We start from the raw sequence: 18,655 nt of genomic DNA, 5'->3' as shown, positions 1-18,655 counted from the left end.
GGGCAGACCTCTGGTGTGTCTTGGCTCAGTTCTGTGTGGTGGATGCCAAGCTGAGCAGGCAGCCACTGGCCAGAGCCTCTGAGTACGTGGCAGCTTTCAGCAGGGCATCCTGGGGATGCTGTCGGGCTGCAAGTACAGCATCCTTATGCACAACTTCACGATCAGAACCAGGTCAGATAGCTCCCCACATATGCAGAAGCTCACCTGGACTCCTGGAACCAGAAAATGAGCCAGAAATGGATCCTCCGATGCCAGAACATGCAAAAGAAGAAGCCACTCTGTTAAAAGAGGATTGCAGCTGCTTCTGCAGTCTGCTGAGCCTTCATTGCAAGACCCTTTCATGTCAGCAAGTCAGCTAATGGCCAGAGAGGCTAGTGATCTTGATTACACCAGGGTAAGCTTGCTGGGCTACCCACTGAGAATGCTAATCTTGAGCAAACAATGTGATCTTGTGGAGAAGCCTATTTCTGTCAGTCTCACTAAACTCCAGATTCTGAATGGGCTTCTTCAAGAGGCTGCAAGCTGCTAGCAGTGTTCTGGATGGTAGGGATATCTGGTAGTTTTGGACAGAGCTGAGCTAAGCCATGTGGAAACTGGACACTTGGCATTTGTTTTTATAACTGTAAAGCAAAACATTGGAGAAGACCAGAAGATTACTCTGCTGTTTCATATTACAGGTGATAAGGCAATTAAGGTAACACATCCATTACATCATATGTCATTGTCTGCCAAGCACATACAGGCACCAAGTATGCTTTAGAAGTAGCACTGAATTCCAGTCAGTTTCATAAAACTGTACTTCACATATTAGCCATTAATGTTCTGGTTGACAGTTATACTACAAATGCCACAAAACTGTAGATGGTATTTAGCCCTTTTTATGACTGTCTTTTTATACTATAAAAATAAGACAAGGTTTATTCCCACAGAAGAGCTCTGAGAGTGACAATGTCTTGCTGGGGAAGTTTGAGACTGAATTCCTGTGCTGAGAAGACAGGAGCTTTGTGCCTGCAGACATGCACCTGCAATCCTTGTTTTGTAACCCAAGTTAAAACTGACCATGCAGAATTCCTGCTGTCTGGAAAATATACAAAGATTACTTTCCAGAAGTGGAGGAAATACAGTGAGAAATTGTTAAAATGCTAAATTGAACTATGAATAATTGATAGTCACAGACTGCCAACTCCCACATTCTGCCCACCCAGCTATCAGCAGCTTTTCTAGAAAGGACACAGCAACAAAAACACCTACAGGAGTCTGGGTCCTTTTCATCAAGACTTACCAATCTACAGTCCCTGGGACATGCAGTATGGTGCAGAGGACTGAAAGCAGGAAGATGGCCCCAAAGAACTTAACTTGCTGAGACACTGTGCTTTCAGTGAACTTAACAAGAAGGGCATAAGTGATTACTGACAGTAGCAGAAAATAAGCATAAAACGAAGCCACTGCAGAGCAGTGATTCATATGTTACAGCCAACATCTAAACTAATAACAGTGTATCAGTCAAATCCAAACAAACTTCTGGAAATACTGAAAAATCATATTTACAAAATTTATAGCTGTGTAATCACAGTCCAGATGGCAAGGCAAACCTAAATAGACAAATCTTTGGTCTCTTTTATGAACATTTTGCAATACCACAGAGAAGAAAAGCCAAAGAAGGGCAGAAAGTGTCTTCAGCCCTTATTCTGAGCAAGAAGACATCCGAAGAAACATTGTCTTCTCTAGAGAAGAAGCATATCGGCCATTAACGGAAAAACTCTTATTTACTTTAGAACCCCTCACATGGCATTAACTAACATGACAGGAAGAATAGTGGTTAACATCTCTTTTCTTAATCTGTCTCCATCTCTTTCTCTGAGGTCATTGGCTGCTTTGCCTGTAAGCTGTCCTGTTCACTACAGGCTGACGAGATAAAATCAGTTGGGACCTAGTGTCATTTCTCAAAACCAGCTCCTCTCTGTTTGTCAGTTTACCTATAAGAAGAATAGGAAGGCAGGGGAAAATCTGTAGTTAGATTGGTAAATTTTTGTCCAGGTTTTGTACCATGTAGCAACAGGGAATAATGTTCTTTGTCTTCAATATTAATGCTTTGTAAAAATGTTTGATGAGGTGGTGGACTCAAGGGCTGTGCTGCCATCCTGTACATTGATGGATATTAATGCAGTTACAGTGGTAACTGAGAAGAAGGCCTACTGACATGGGGAATTGTGTCTCAAAGTTGTCTTCGTAATTATTTTTTCCAATTTGTTGGGTATTTTTGTCTGCGGCCAAAAAGTGAGAGAAGGAAGGTTCTTGCCCCCCTCACAATATTAATCACTTCCATTTTGTCCTCTGGAGATGTGGCATTTCCATCCTGCCACCTCAGAAGCTTTGCCCAGGGTGTTTTGCCCAGTCAGAGGCAAACCTCGAGGGTGCACAGAGCTATTAGCCCTGATGGTGAGAGGGCCAGGGGCACTCCAGGTAGGCACATCACAGTCTGAGTGTGCAACTGTGTCCATTTTTAGTCACATACAACAGCAACAAATACTGTTTGATACTGGGGGATGGTCTACTCAGATTTTCTTGAGGAGTATTTGTCAAACTACCCTGCCAGAGATTAACTCATCTTTACCCTTGCAGTGCCAGAGTCCCCCAGGATGGCCTGGCCTTCCTGCCTGCTCTGCACTGCAGCAGAAGCAATTGCCTGAGATAGTCATGTCTTGCCTTACAATCAAAACAGAATACAAAAAATAAAAAGTAATTTGAAACCAAAATCCACTTTTAATGCTTTAACATGATTTCAATTGCTTTATACTCAGTGAAAGAAGTTGTTTGCCTAATTAAATGCTTAAAAGAGAGGGCCCTAAGTTTAAAAAAAAAACACTTAGGAATGTGCATGGGGTTTAAATTGACTTTGTGATTGATATTTCTGCATTCAACTTTCATTTTCTGAGATATGTTTTGTCATCGGCAGCTCCAGAGATACTACGGGGATGTGCCTATGGCCCTGAAGTGGACATGTGGTCTCTGGGAATTATCACCTACATCCTGTAAGTGTAGACAGTGCTACAGAGTGATTCAGTTGTAAGCATCTGCTGTGCTGTGAGTTGAAAACATAAGATCCTGAACTTTAATGGTGATATTCCTAATCTTTCTTAAGGAAGTAAAATCCTAGAGAACGATGGCAAAACACTGAGGTTTCATGTTTGATAAATACAACACTTCCTGAACAGCAGGAATAGCATAAAAGTGTCAGAAAGCATAACATGAGATTTTTTTCTCATTAACTGTGAGATATATTATGATCCTAAATAGCTTCTCAACTGCAGATGGGACAAGGAGAAGTTAAGGTGCTTGCAGTAGTTTCACATTGCCTGTGAATATTCCCAAATGCAGCTGCCCCATTTGTATCAGCTACAGACACTGCTACAGCTTCGTCTGCAGCACCAGTGTTGTTGTCCCACAGCATCACAGCCAGGAAGCAGGGAGCAATCCTGGGCTCCATCTGCAAATCAGTCCAATGGGTTAAATGACTAATGAAGTGTTCTACTTCTGACAAGGTAACCAGAGACACTGCTAACAGAAGGCTGTTAGTGGTGATGGCCATACATACAGTTGAAGTTGCAACTGCAGAAAATTTTCAAGCAGTAAAGGTAGCCACTTGCATTGCAATTATTTTATTGTATCGATGGAATCTGTCCAAGGAAGAGTATTGAGAACTAAAAAATGTATCTGATGCATTGACCCTTCTCTTAACGGGAATTAATAACTGATTCCCTTGGAAGCATCAATACTAAGCTGGATTGTGTGGTTGTATGCAATACTTGCATAATGCCTTTTATGGGAAGAAAATGGGATTTTACACTTACACCTTAAAGATGCAGAGGATTTTATGCATTCCAACCATTTTCTTTCCACTTCTAGGACTCATTAACTATGTCCAGCAAGTATAGTGTGAAATAATACAATTATTTTCTTTATGTTTTCTAAAGAAAGAATTGTATTTTCTAGGGCTTATGCTAAAAGTACTTGTAAGGATATATAAACACTGAAGACACTATAGTTAATATCAGAAAACATGTTTTGTTCTGTAAATCAGCTCTCCATTTGAGTGCCTATAAATAATAGGCTACGTTATTTCTGTCTATCATTTTGTTATCTGCTACTTTTAAAATGTGAACCTTTGCCTCAAACCCTGACTCAAGTCTTTAGTAGGTTCACATCTCAGATATTGGCAGGTAATCATTTTTCATCAGTTCTCTGGTCCATGCATAGCAGAAAGATATGAAATTTGCCAGCAGGGTTGTCCCTGAGATTGAAGAGGTACCTTTTGATGTCCCTTTACAAAAATACCTAGATTAAGCACTGGGATTGTCTAGTTACTCAGTGCCTAAAGGATCACTGCTGTGCCAGGGGAGGTTTAGACTCGATACTAGGAAGAATTTATTTGCTGCAAGGGTGGTCAGGCACTGGAACAGGCTGCTGGGCCAGTGGTGGAGTCACCGTCCTTGGAAGTGTTCAAAATACATGTAGAGGAGGCCCTCAGTGACATGGTTTGGTGGTGGACTTGGCAGTACTGACTGGGTAATGGTTGGACTTGATGGTCTTAAAGGCCTTTCCAGCTGGGCTGATTCTGTGAAGACCTACTGATGATAGATGTCATCATTCTAGAGAATCACAGAATCCCAAGGGTTGGAAGGGACCTCAAAAGATCATCTAGTCCAACCCCCCTGCAAGAGCAGGGTAACCTAGAGTACATCACACAGGAACTTGTCCAGGCAGACCTTGGATATCTCCAATGTAGGAGACTCCACAACCCTCTGGGCAACCTGTTCCAGTGCTCTGTCACTCTTACAGTAAAAAAGTTCTTCCTGATGTTAACGTGGAACTTCCTATGCTCCAGTTTACACCCATTGTCCCTTGTCCTATCACTGGATATCACTGAAAAAAAACTAGCTCCATCATCCTGACACCCACCCTTTACATATTTGTAAACACTGAAGAGGTCACCCCTCAGTCTCCTCCAAGCTAAAGAGACCCAGCTCCCTCAGCCTCTCCTCATAAGGGAGGTGTTCCACTCCCTTCATCACCTTTGTGGCTCTGCGCTGGACTCTTTCAAGCAATTCCCTGTCCTTCTTGAACTGAGGGGCCCAGAACTGAACGCAATATTCCAGATGTGGCCTCACCAGGGCAGAGTAGAGGGGGAGGAGAACCTCTCTTGCCCTACTAACCACACCCTTTCTAATGCATCCTAGGATGCCATTTGCCTTCTTGGCCACAAGGGCACATTGCTGGCTCATGGTCACCCTCCTATGCACCAGGACCCTCAGGTCCCTTTCTTCTTCACTCATTTCCAGCAGGTCAACCCCCAACCTGTACTGGTACATGGGGTTGTTCTTCCCCAGATGCAAGACTCTACACTTGCCCTTGTTGAATTTCATCAAGTTTCTCCCCGCCCAACTCTCCAGCCTGTCCAGGTCTCGCTGAATGGCAACACAGCCTTCTGGTGTGTCAGCCACTCCTCCCAATTTAGTGTCATCAGCGAACTTGCTGAGGGTACACTTGGTTCCCTCATCCAGGTTGTTGATGAAAATATTAAACAGCACTGGTCCCAGCACCGACCCCTGACGCACTCTGCTAGTCACAGACCTCCAGCTAGATTCTGCCCCACTGACCACAACTCTCTGCCTTCTTCCTTTCAACCAGTTCTTGATCCACCTCACTACCTGATCATCAAACTCACACTTCCTTAGCTTATCTATGAGGATGCTGTGGGTGACAGTATCAAATGCCTTACTGAAATCAAGAAAAAACACATCTACTGCTCTACCATCATCCCTCCACCTAGTTAACTTCCTCATAGAAGGCTGTAAAGTTGGTCAAACATGACTTCCCCCTGATAAAACCATGTTGGCTGTTCCTAATGACCCGTCATCCTTGATATGACTAGAGATGGCATCAAGAATAAGTTGTTCCATCACCTTTCCAGGGATAGAGGTAAGGCTGACAGGTCTATAATTACCTGGGTCCTCCTTCTTGCCCTTCTTATAGACTGGCGTGACATTTGCCATCCTCCAATCCTCAGCCACCTCTCCCGTTTCCCATGACTTACCAAAGATTATGGAGAGTGACCTAGCAATGACCTTCACCAGCTCCCTCAGCACCCGTGGATGTATTCCATCCAGACCCATCGATTTATAGATGTCCAGATTGTATAACTGATCCCTAACCCAATCCTCATCTACCAAAGCAAACTCCTCCTTTGTCCTGACTCATTCTGGGATAATAGGAATCTGGGACCCCTGGGGAGAGTCTGCAGGAGTAAAGACAGAGGCAAAGAAGGCATTCAGCACCTCTGCCTTCTTAATATCCTCTGTCTCCAGGGCACCCACCTCATTCAGCAACGGGCCTGTATTGCCTCTTGTGTTAGTTTTATTTGCTATGTATTTGAAGAAGCCCTTTCTATTGTCCTTAAGCCGACTAGCTAGATAATGTTCCAAGGTTCCAATTAGCTGTCCTGATTGCCTTCCTACATCCTCTAACAACTGTCCTATATTCCTCCCAAGTGGCCAGCCCCTCCTTCCATAATCTGTAGGTTCTCCTTTTCCACTTGAGTTTGCCCAGCAGCTCCTTGTTTAACCACGCTGGTCTCCTAGCTCCCTTACTTGATTTCCTACCCACTGGGACACTCCAATCCTGAGCTTGGAAGAAGTGGTCCTTGAATGCTGACCAACTATCATGAGCCCCTTTACCACCTAGTACCCTTTCCCATGGGACTTCCCTTAGCAGTTGATTGAACAGGCCAAAGTTGGCCCTTCAGAAATCCAGAACTGTGGCCTTGCTAGGTATCCTCTTCTTCCCACACAGGATCCTAAACTCCACCATCTCATGGTCACTGCAGCCAAGGCTGCCATTGATCATCACTGCTTCAATCAAACCCTCCTTGTTGGTGAGTACTTAATCTAGCAGCGCTCCTCTCCTAGTTGGTTTGTCCACCATTTGCGTTAAGAAGTTATCGTCAATGCACTGGAGGAACCTCCTAGACTGTGAATGATTGGCTGTGTGAGTCTTCCAGCAAATATCAAGGTAGTTAAAATCCCCCATGAGGATCAAAGCATGTAGTCGCGAGGCTACTTTCAGTTGCCTGTAGAAAGCCTCATCAACTCCTTCATCCTGATCAGGAGGTCTATAATAGACTCCCACAACTGTATCATCTGTACCAGCCTGTCCCTTAATTCGTACCCACAGGCATTCCACTTTCTCCTCATCTGCCCCTGGAGAGGACTCAATACATTCTAGTTGCTCTCTCACATAAAGAGCAACTCCACCACCTTGCTTTGCTGACCTATCTTTCCTAAAAAGGACATAGCCATCCATGACAACATTCCAGTCATGTGAGCTATCCCACCATGTCTCTGTAATTGCCACTAGATCACAACCTTTAGACGGCACACAGACTTCTAACTCCTCGTGTTTATTCCCCATGCTGCGTGCATTGGTGTACAGGCATTTCAGGGAGCGAGCAGAGCACCTCCTCGGGAGGCAGGAGGCCTTCTGGTCTTCATTAATACTAGAGCAATGCCCCACCAGTTCAAACCCAGCTACAACCCCCTCGCACTTTGAATCTAACCTGAAGCTGTGTGAGTTAGCTCTGCTAACTCTTGTCCTACTACCCTTTTTCACCTGCGGGACAGGGTCTAAACTATCCTTTCCCACAAATGAAACAAGAGATTGATAGTCCTCCCTAGTCTGCCATCCTTTAAGCCCTAGCATGTTTCTCTTGAGCTTGTCCCCAGCAGGCCCAGTTAAATCCCCTCCCCCCTTCATATCTAGTTTAAAGCCCTGTCAATAAACCCTGCTAACTCCTCCCCCAAAAACCTTTTTCCCCTCTGGGACTGGTGGATCCCACCTGCCACCAGCAAACCAGGTGTCTCATATAGCAGCCCATGACTGAAAAACCCAAGCTACATTTATGCTTTTAACAGCAAAGAGGATCAGTCCTTTTGTATTCCTGCAGCATGTTAGAAATTCTTGCAGCTACTACACATCTGAGATGCAGATAGTTGTCAACAGAGAGGCTGTGCCTGTAGTCAAAATCACATGGATTTCACTGCTAATCACTGCCAAAGCTGGAAGGGATCTCTAAAGGTCATCCCACTCAAAACAAGTGTAACCTGTTGCTCAAGTCCATGTTCAGTGAAGTCTTGAACTCCTCCAAGCATGGTGAGTCTGCAGTGTCTTTTGTCAGCCTCCTTCAGTGTCTGACTACCCTCAAATCTAGTATAAATATGTGCAGTTATCCCACCTATTTACAACTGTTGTCTAACTGCATATAATGATCTGTTAACTATTTTTCCTTAATTGTAGGTCTAGTTCATAGAATCATAGAATCAACTAGACACAGCTTGAGGCCATTAGTGTGATAGTTCTATCACACTAATTCAAGGTGATTTTTTATTAACTCACTTAAAAGGACACAAAACACTGTCTAGTTATTTCTAATTGGTTTTGAAGCTTTTTGCATTGATTTTCTTCATTTAATAGTTAAAAATTAATCGGCATAATACAATGAAATTTCATAATAAAATGAAATGAAGAGCAGCCACCCTGGGTCTTACCCTAGCTTAATTTTTATAATTTGAAATGGCACCTTTAGTTTTATTCAGCTAATTTGGCATGTAGCGAAAAATCTGTCTGCTAAAACAAAAATGTTAATAAGACAACGGTAGGTGATAGTAGTGAGTTGCAATGAAAATATTTTCAGGAGAAAATAGAGAATCGCTTAGAAGGCTTACAACACAGTCTCAACAGGCCTTAAACATGATCTTACTGTAGGTCATCAGTTACCTGGTATCTAGAAGATAGCTTTAGCTTAACCAGTTAGTGGCCCAACAATGCACTCAGCCAACTCAGCAAAGGTGCTCCATGGGAACAGGAGCTGACCTAACAAACTCAGAATTGGTGGTGAGAGAGGCCGGGAAACAGAATGGGGAGCAGCAGAGGGACTGTGACCAGCTCCCACCCACTTAAGCACACAGTGTTTTGGAGGTTGGATCCTTCTGTTTTAATCTCTCTCTGCCAGACTTAGAAATTAATAAATGCTCAGAATGTGCTTATGGTGGAAGTTTTCTCCTCTTCAGCAGTACAGAGTGATGCAGCTGCTCTATCTGTGGATACACAGCACTCCCAAAACCACATTTCTTCCTTTTACATCTGTCTCCTTTTTCAAGACAGGAATCGCATGTATTGGGTTTCAAAATATAAAACTGACTTAAAATGGAAGGTCACATTTTTTAGATTCTTTATGGTCTGCTGTTACTTTCCTGCCACAATGTCATTGTTTGTTGCATTTTCTGGAGGCAGAGTAGCAGACAGACTTCCTGTTCCGCTCAGAGTATCTATTAGTTGAATAGGAAATTAATTTTTAAACATCTGATTATGTGTGCAAGCATGATTAAAGAGCAATGAAGCAATTAAAAAAAAATTACATTATATAAGTGGAAATTGCTTCTGTGAGCTCACTTTCCCCAGAGCCAGCACTGTGAATCTTTTGGGGGTCTGTATTATTTAGTATATTCATAAATACAGCCATAGTGAGATTACAAAATTTTTTTATAATATATAGGTTATCTAAGTAAAGATGAGGGCTGATTATCAAAACCTGCTGGAGGTTTTTACATTTTGTGGATGATAGGATGACTGAATATACAGTGATGAACATAATCAAAAACCAGTCCAGGAAATCTAAAAACTAAATTCACAGGTAAATTATAGTTCCTCTGCTAATTCTTATCCTTCAGGGAAGAGCTACAAGGTTTCTGATAATTGCTCTATGACATACCTGTGCTTACAATCAAAAAATGCAGATCCAAGGCCAGGGTTTTTAGCAAAGAAATGTAGATTAAAATAGAAAACATCATTACACTAATCTGCAACTCTGTGGTGTGCCCATGATGAATGGTGTTTGCACTCACTTCAAAAAGTCATACACTAGATAAGGCCCACAGAAGATGGCAGGGATGAGCAAAGGTTTCAGACTGATGAATGATAAAATAGTCTAACGTACTTCAGCCTGAGACCAGCAGAACAAAGAACTGCTATAAAATCTAGAAGGTAAATAGATAGCAACTGTTGCATGGCTACTCTTATGATAACTCCCTGTATTAAAAGTTCCAATTACAGACATGTAAAAATGGAAAATTTACAGTTTGATCAGCCTTTCCCAGTGCTTATGAATGCTTCTGACCATGTTATACTATGCTCTGTAGAATCAGTTCCATGTCTGGTTCCCCAAAGTGGTCTACAGGACATGAAATAGGGAAAGATAACAGTAAAAACTGTTTCTAACAACCCAAGATGAAGTAATTTTTGAAATATTTCTTTCTTTTTCACCCTTGCAGACTTTGTGGATTTGAACCATTTTATGATGAAAGGGGAGATCAGTACATGTTTAAGAGAATCCTGAACTGTGAATATGACTTTGTATCCCCCTGGTGGGATGATGTGTCTCTGAATGCCAAGGATTTAGTAAGTAAAGCAAAAATGAGACTGCAGAGTAACTTTGCTGATATGTATTTGGCTAATATTATTTCCACTGAGAAAAAGAGTCCATTTTTGGGTGGAGGCAGAGTGATTTGTTAATTAATTGTACCGATGGCTCGTTGGTTTTCTTCTTATTTCTGGTATATGATAGTGCTGCGATATATCCCCTGTTAGTCCAGTGCTGAAATTTTGCACTCAAACCCATGGATGTTCAGGTATTTATGTGATCTAATCCACAGATTGCAGGCAGCTGTCACAGTGTTCATGTATGCCTGCCTTTCAGGCTAGTTCTGAGGTGCTTTGTCAGTCCCCTTTGCAAGGCAACCACCTTCGGGGAACAAAGACAGAAGTCCTGTATTTTGTGCAGTTTTCAAGTCTGAACCTTGGAGGAAGAATATAAAATGAGTGAAGCCCCACTCACCCTACTTTTCCTCACAGCATTTTTCTGTCTATGTAAGCTTTCTTTCAGTAGATGAGGAAAGACTGATCACTTTAAAATATTAGCAAAATTCAAGGGTTGGCGTGCTACCTAGACCTTATGCTTATATTACTGGATAAAGTAAACTGGATCCAGGAGGCATTGATCTGCAGAGAGGTATTCTTGGGTTTGATTTTTAGTCAAATTTAACTTGCACAATTCAGTGATTTCATTAGCACTGAAGAAACAAGTGCTCAGTTCCATATTGCTTATACAAACTGTGCCACAAAAGTTTTAAAGTACTTCATAATGCCTCAAATGGAAAAACTGGAGAAGTTCAAAATACGTTTTAGTTGTTGTATTAGATGTGAAGTTTTTTTGAGGTAAAAAAAATATCATTTACTGTTGTGTCATCAAAACCCAGATAAACAGCAGCTTGCAGCAAGGCTGCTCATTCATTGTATGCAGAGAGCTTTGGTCCAAACTGGTGCCTACCATTTTGCTAAAGTTCAGAGTTCCAAGTTTGAAAACTACAGCAACTTGTAGATAAGGATAATGTTCAAGGCTCTTGAAACCCATGCTCTGGGCAGTTATAGTTCGGTTGAAGCAATCTTGTTAACTTGACCTCTTCTGTGGATGCACAGCATCATGATGCCGGTTCTCCTGCACCTACTTCAGGGTACAATATTTCTTTAATAGTCCTTTGTGGGGAAACTTCAGAGAGCCCTCAGATGAGTCCTCCCTTCACATGTGGGCACAATGCAGTGATGCAGCCGTGTGGCATCACTCACGCTCTGCTTCAACAGGACACAGAGTATGGAAAATTGCATAAATGTGGTTCTGCTGAGTACCACCGTGTACTTCTTTACTCCATTCTCACCCTTCTGTTTTTTAAAACACCACTTGTCCAGCAAAATCCATGAAATCCAGCTTGGCTGGACACACTTGTACCTAGCAGTTTGTACAGTTCCACTCCCAGAGGTACATATGCAGTATGCTGTTCTCGAAAACATTCCATTGTTCCTACTTCTGTGTTTGGAGAGGTGCAGCTTCCCTGGTCTTGGTAATAGAAAGAATGGCATAACAGCATTAGTTTCAGAGTTGGCTAAGAGAGTAATAATTGTACAGTACTTTTTGTTACATGATGTTTTACAGCTACTGAAAGAATCATTTCATTTGTTACGTACCTAGCAGTGACTGCATGGTACGAGTCTGCATGAGTTGCATTCACTAGAATTTAAACTTTCAGATTCACTTTAAACCTTGTCCAGGTGTAAAAGTGGAGGTACTGCTAAGAGAACTGCTTGTCTGGGGGTATTTTGAGAGTCTTGTTAGGGTTTACATGACAATTCAGACAAACATATCTGTGGCGGATACAGGCCAGATTAGTACATACTTTTACAAATGTTGTTAGCCAGTTGTTTCTTTTTCTCCTCCCCCTTAGTGGCTGTCTTAGATGTTATTTATGGAGGACCAAGAATGCCAGAAACAACATACGTGAAAAGATCTGCACACGAATTGTTGTTGGCCTCTTAGAAGCACATCCTAGGATGCTTTCCAAACCAAAACCAAAGCCCCAAAACCGTAAAGTCTGGCTAAAGTAAATGAAGTTTAACAGTCTTCTGTATATCTTCCTTGTGATGCAGGTTAAAAAGTTGATTGTTTTAGATCCCAAGAAACGTCTTACCACTCTACAGGCTTTGCAGCACCCATGGGTCACAGGGAAGGCAGCAAACTTTGCACATATGGACAATGCACAAAAGAAACTTCAAGAATTCAATGCTCGGCGTAAACTTAAGGCAAGTCTCTGGATATGGTCTCTGATTTGGCCATAAAAGCACACAGTTAGACCAGTAGCCTTTTAGAAACCTTGCACACTTTCCGAGACAACATTCTATAGAGTTATGGAAGTTTTTCATTTCACTGATGACAATTAAGAAGTTGAAGCTGGTTTAGTTGATGTCTGCAGCCAAACAAAAATGTGTGAAGTTGATTGAAAACTCGTCTACACAGAGAGAACTGCTGAGCATGCACACAGCTTTTGCAATTTCCTACCTTTTTTCCTTTCTTCCTTCCTTTCTTCCCTTCTTCCTTCCTTCTGTGCATCTGTCTGTCCTGTACTGCTTACACATCTTTAAAGTACTGACCAGAAAGAACACAGTTCTGAGTGGTTTCTTCATGAGCATCGATAATTCTGGAAGTTATTTAGTCTACTACAGCTTATTTTTTTCTGTAAGCTGCCCTCAGTTTCTATACCAATCAGTGCAAAGCAGGAGCTTAAGCTATCCTTTTGTATGATCTAGAATTAGCATTTCAGACATGCAAGTCCATAAAATGTGTGCATTGAGATTAACAGGCCCAAAGCATGCATTTGCAGGTACCTCTGATAGCAAATGTGCAATAGCATTCTTTCATCTGGAAATGAGGTGCTGCAAGGCAGGAATGAAGGTGGGATCTGTGCGGAAAATAACATCAGGCTCTGAGTCACCATTATGCTCTTTTACCATCTAGTCTACATATCTACTACAGGAAGAAGCAGGGAAACATTTTTAGGTGAAAACAGCAGGCAGCTGGGCATCTAACTAAAAAACTTTGGGAAACATTCTCCTCCCCTACTCTCTTCTTCAGTTGTGTCTGCCTGGGAGAGACTTCCAGGGATATTTCAGCACAGGAATTATTACACTGAAGCTGTCATTGTGGCCCTGGGGAATAACAGTAAAACACATCTCATCTGAGAGCTTTTTAGCTCCTATGGAAAAAAAAAACAAACCAACAACAACAAAAACCCACAAAAAAACAAAACACAGAAACAATGACCCTTAACTTTGGTTTTGCTCATTTTTCAGTATTACTAGGGAATGGTGACAGGGAATCTGTACAGAACAAAGAATAAAGCTTTGTCATTTACCAAGGTCTCAGACAGTGTAGATATAATTCACAATGACACTTTGCCCATGCAGAACATGTTCTATTCAAGAAGAGTTCTGTAGCCTTACAGTATGCCTGCTCATTATTCACTGAAGATGCCATGCAACATTGTTATGTCAAAATTATTTCAGAGCATGAGCAGAATCATAAATTTGATTAATTCCATGTAAGCTGTTACATTCATCACCCAGGAAGTCACAGACAAATGCATGTCTTTTCTGCATTTTTTTTATTTTGATTCTCTATATTTTTACACCTTTGATGCCCAGTGATATTTTTGGTTTGATGCACAGAGTTGTCATAAACAGAGATCAGTATTTCTGCTCCCCACCTCTGTATGTTTGAGGTTTTTTAAGGCAATAAAACTTTTCAAGGCAAAGGCTTAATGTATGTCTTAATTTTGTGACATTTTATATGGGAGAGTTTGTCCCTCGTGTGTGTGTATACACATGCATACGAAATCGCCTGTATCCTCTACACCATTGTGCTTGGCATAGACGATAGTCACCAGTGATATATGACTTTCCCTTATGAACTGTGGAATAATTAATGATAATATTATTATTACTATGACAGAAGGTAGCTTTCTTTTTGCCATGTAACTTCAACAAGAGAAATCTGAAGTAGTGTCTAAAAACAAATGCAGCATGTGAAGCTGAAAAAAAAAATCTGTTAATGTTGGCCAACTTGTAATCATGTGAATGCAGCAATTTTATAGAATAATAGAATAGTAAGGGTTGGAAAGGACCTTAAGATCATCTAGTTCCAAACCCCATGCCATGGGCAGGGACACCTCCCACTAAACGATGTCACCCAAGGCTCTGTCCAACCTAGCCTTATACCTCAATCCAGTACTTCAGATGGCCTTCTAAATGTGTCCAGGCTCAGGGAGGTATCCAAATGTAACATTACCATGAAGACTAAACACAGTTATATTCCCTAACAGGATGACGCAAATATTGCAGTGCTGACAGACTATGTCCTTTAAGGAATGTTTACTTGATCCTCTCTTTCTCAGGCTGCAGTAAAAGCTGTGGTGGCATCAACTCGCCTTGGCAGCGCCAGCAGTCACAGTGCACATGACAGCAACAAGCCCAGCCATAACCTGTCTCCTGTCCATGACAGCAAACCTGAAGAGAAATCTATTCAGGAAGCAGAAGCAGCTCCAAAAGAAATGCCTTAGGTCAACATGCTTCCTTGTTTCAGTTGAAATCTGTCATTACATACACCAGCTTACTTGTCATTCAGCAAGAGAGATTCATAAGCTTGGTTTGTCTGGTTCTGCTTAAGGGTGCCAAATACACTGGCTGGTGATCCTACCTTCAATGCATGTGACTGATTATGAAAATAGTAAACAGTTCCATAAGGCATGTCATGGAAACAGTGTTATTTGCAGTAATACCAGCAGGTAAAATCATGGGGATGAATAACTACCTATTATAATGTGTATACTTCATATACATGTATCTAGTGTTTCTAGATAGCACTTGAAATGAAATACTACTTAATTTGTCTTCTGTATGTTGGTGAGTTTCTTTGAATTGCTTCCTTCCAGATTCATAATCTTGCAGCAGACAAAATGGAAGCAAATACCACGCCAATGCTTTTAAAACTGATGTATGAAATAATGCTTTTTAACTTTAAAATTAAAAAAGCATTTGGGGATCTATATGCAAAAAACATTCCACTACTTCTGAGAAGAAATTTAAATGTTAGCTCCACTAGGCATGAAGATGTACATTCCTCAAGCTTGTGTTGAGAATGCCTTATCCTGACTTTTCTTATTTATATACAGTATTTTAATGACAACCAAAATTATTCAGATTTCTGCCATTTCATTCTCTAGTATAGCTAAACAAAACAATAGACTAAAAGAGGATTAGCGCAGATGCAAATTTGAACCATTATAATTGTTCCTTAATTTCTAAACTCTGCAGCTAAAAGACATTTGTATAGGGCCTAAGGGAACAACCTGCTATAATACCAGTTATAAATGCCTAAAGGAAGCTATTCCACAACCCAATGATTTTGCTCTGGAGAAACATTCTTATACAAGGTCTGGGATGAAGCAGTATAATCTAGTTGCTTCCCAGATCGCTTAACCTCCACTTGCCAGCATAATTAGTCCAGGTTTTCCTAACAAAGGACCCCTCCTGTAAAGTGATCCACCAGCATAGATCTTACATCTACCAGAGCTCCTGTGTCTTAAGTTAAAAGCTGTGATGTGCATGAATCTTGCAAAATTAGGGTCAGTTAATTCTTGATTCTTTTGTTGAGAATCAGGTATCTTGATTCTTTTGTTGAGCATAACTAATAGAAATTGAAAAACTAACATGCATCAGTATGTATGACCATCTACATTTGTTTGTTATCACTTTGACAGCATGTGAATTTTGTGATGTTATTGATATATTACAGAAATGGCAAAAAGAACTTGATGTACAAGAATGTCATTTGTGTTTGTTAAACTTTTTAATACTGATAGTTATGTAACATCCTACTACAAGTCAACGTTCCTCTTTTGCTTTAATAATTTTTATGTTGCTAGGCTTTGCACAGTTTACCTTGAAAAATATATCAGCTACTGAAAAAAGTCATTAATAAAACATTCAGTAGGTACATTTCCTGGAAAAATTAAAGGGTAATATGAAGTTATTCATATAGTAGGTTTGATAAATAAAATATAATCAAGATTAATATAAAAAGGAAAATCAAAGATACTGTCTTTACAAGGTGAGAATGCATGCTAATGAATGTATTGTACTTGAGAGTTTTTACCAATTTCTTATAACTCTGAACTTGTACAAAAATGTGTAGTTGAAATTTAAAGGATGTGCACCCACCCTTCGTCTTTTTCCCATGTCTGAGGGAATCCAACACTTTGAAGTCAGCTGAAACAGCTGTTGGGGGAATGGCAGCTATACATAGGCCAGCAAGACACTTCTGCAGGTTTTCCCTTGGAAACAAGTCTTCAGACTAATCACTTCGGAAAAGATGATGGGTACATACACTTAACTCACTTTTTATTCCCTTTCTTACTTCCTGGGAGGTGACTGCAGGATGAATACATTTCTCAGCCACAACTCTCCTCATCTTGTTATGGTGATGAAGCCATCCGAGTTCAGTCAGTGGGGAGGTTTGATAGGAGAGGCTGGATTCCCATAGTGTTTCCGTCTTAGTTTAGGATAGTTGCTTCTAATCTGCAGAAGTAAAGCCGGCTGCACAGTCATTGTGTGCATATCTATGAGTGCTTGAGCATAATTCTTTTTGCCTAAGGCACAGTTTGTTGAACTAAAAAGTAGTCAAAGCTGATTCTTAAGGTTATTCTTTGCCAAATTATACGATAGTATATTATAACTATGAACTGATGTCATGCAGCTTGAGACCTCTCTGTGACAGCATGGTCTTGGAGGCAGCTCAGTCTTGTGCTCTGGGATTTCAGTTGTTCTTGCTTAGTTTTTATTTACTATGTTCAATATAAAACAATCAGGGTGTCTGTGCTGAATGAATTGCCAGTATGTAACTCGGTGAAGTAGTATGTCTGTTTTAAGTGTGACAATATCATAGAGAAGGAAGAGCAACACTAGGATGTATGCATGTAACTGAAGAACGAACTGTCAACATGCATCATTTTTGTCTGAAAAATCACATTCTGGAGGCGTCTGCCATAATTCAGACTTTGGAGTTCAACACCAGTGTCTGTCCTACTGTGGCTGAAAAATATGAACACACTCAAAATCTACTGGAGGTGGACCAGTTCCATATATGTAGTTATAAACCAGTTGCATATATGCAGTTATAAACTAGGTAAAATATTACTGATTTTTTTCTGTTGAAATCCTAATGTTTAAGTTTTTAAAATAATCAACATATTAGTAAAGCCCTTCAAGCACAAAAGGGAGAACCTTGCCATCTTTTTGAAGTCTTCGAACTTAGCAAAACTTTTCGTTCAGTGTGCAGCATTAGCCAGCCAATTGAATATTTGAAGTCTAGGCAGAGGATCCAATGGCTGTTAAATGGCTAACCATGTCCTACCTTTGCACAACAGGGTTTTTTACAAGCTCACGAAGCTTTGCTGTAAAATAGAACAGATTCCCTATAATTTCAAACACTTTTGTTTGCAATTTTGTGGATGACACGGCACTGCATAAGCCTGGTTTCTTTGGACTTCACACTGGGCAAGCATGCTGTAAAGATGCAGATACACCATAATGAAACTTCTGAATGCAAAAGAGCATCAAGGCAAAAGTTTATGATACAGCATGTGCTTCAGAAGAAGGGTAGTAAGGGCTCTGTTCCCACAAGCAAGCAGTCTGTTGGGCGTACGGAGAGTGACAAAAACTGCCTAGCATCTCCCTTGCAAGGACTCAATGCCTCATTGAGCTCTGAAAAGCCACATGGTAATAGAGCAGCATAGAAGCAACAACCAGAAAGTTCCTGGAAGGGGCTTAGATCGTCAAGGGAGTCCCAGGCTGTGGCTCACTGACAGATGGGCCTTGGCAATGACCAAATAACAATCTTTCTCCTGTGAGTGAAACACAGAGGCAGCTGTGGGGAAAGTGAGGACAGCACTGCATGTACTGCAGTCCAGCAACAGGGAAAGGGAAAAAAATGCTAGGAGTTGCCAGTGTTTAACTTAGGAGATGGATAGCAGCATCCGCTAAGCAGCAAATGCAGGAGACTCTCAAGAATAAACACTCATTTCCAAGTAATGACTGGCAACCGTCCCTCAGCCTGGGAAACACTGTAATTCAGAGCCCTGCAGTGCAGCTCTTGGGATTGTTT

At 41.1% G+C, this 18,655-nt stretch overlaps 1 protein-coding gene across 1 annotated transcript in view; it reads left to right on the top strand.

Moving 5' to 3' along the window:
- The window catches only part of CAMK4 (calcium/calmodulin dependent protein kinase IV), a 144,527-nt gene extending 127,952 nt beyond the window's left edge, over positions 1 to 16,575 (top strand). The window contains exons 8-11 of the mRNA XM_005142063.3: positions 2,957 to 3,032; positions 10,383 to 10,509; positions 12,589 to 12,741; positions 14,889 to 16,575. Coding sequence (XP_005142120.1) covers positions 2,957 to 3,032; positions 10,383 to 10,509; positions 12,589 to 12,741; positions 14,889 to 15,053 — 521 coding nt within the window. The 3' untranslated portion in view covers positions 15,054 to 16,575. The remainder of the gene's footprint in view (positions 1 to 2,956; positions 3,033 to 10,382; positions 10,510 to 12,588; positions 12,742 to 14,888) is intronic.
- Positions 16,576 to 18,655: the final 2,080 nt, after the last annotated feature.

This window comes from Melopsittacus undulatus, chromosome Z (assembly GCF_012275295.1).
Source record: "Melopsittacus undulatus isolate bMelUnd1 chromosome Z, bMelUnd1.mat.Z, whole genome shotgun sequence".
In the NCBI taxonomy this organism is placed as follows: domain Eukaryota; kingdom Metazoa; phylum Chordata; class Aves; order Psittaciformes; family Psittaculidae; genus Melopsittacus; species Melopsittacus undulatus.
The sequence above is the reverse complement of the archived record's forward strand: the minus strand, read 5'-3'. Positions and strand labels throughout refer to the sequence as shown.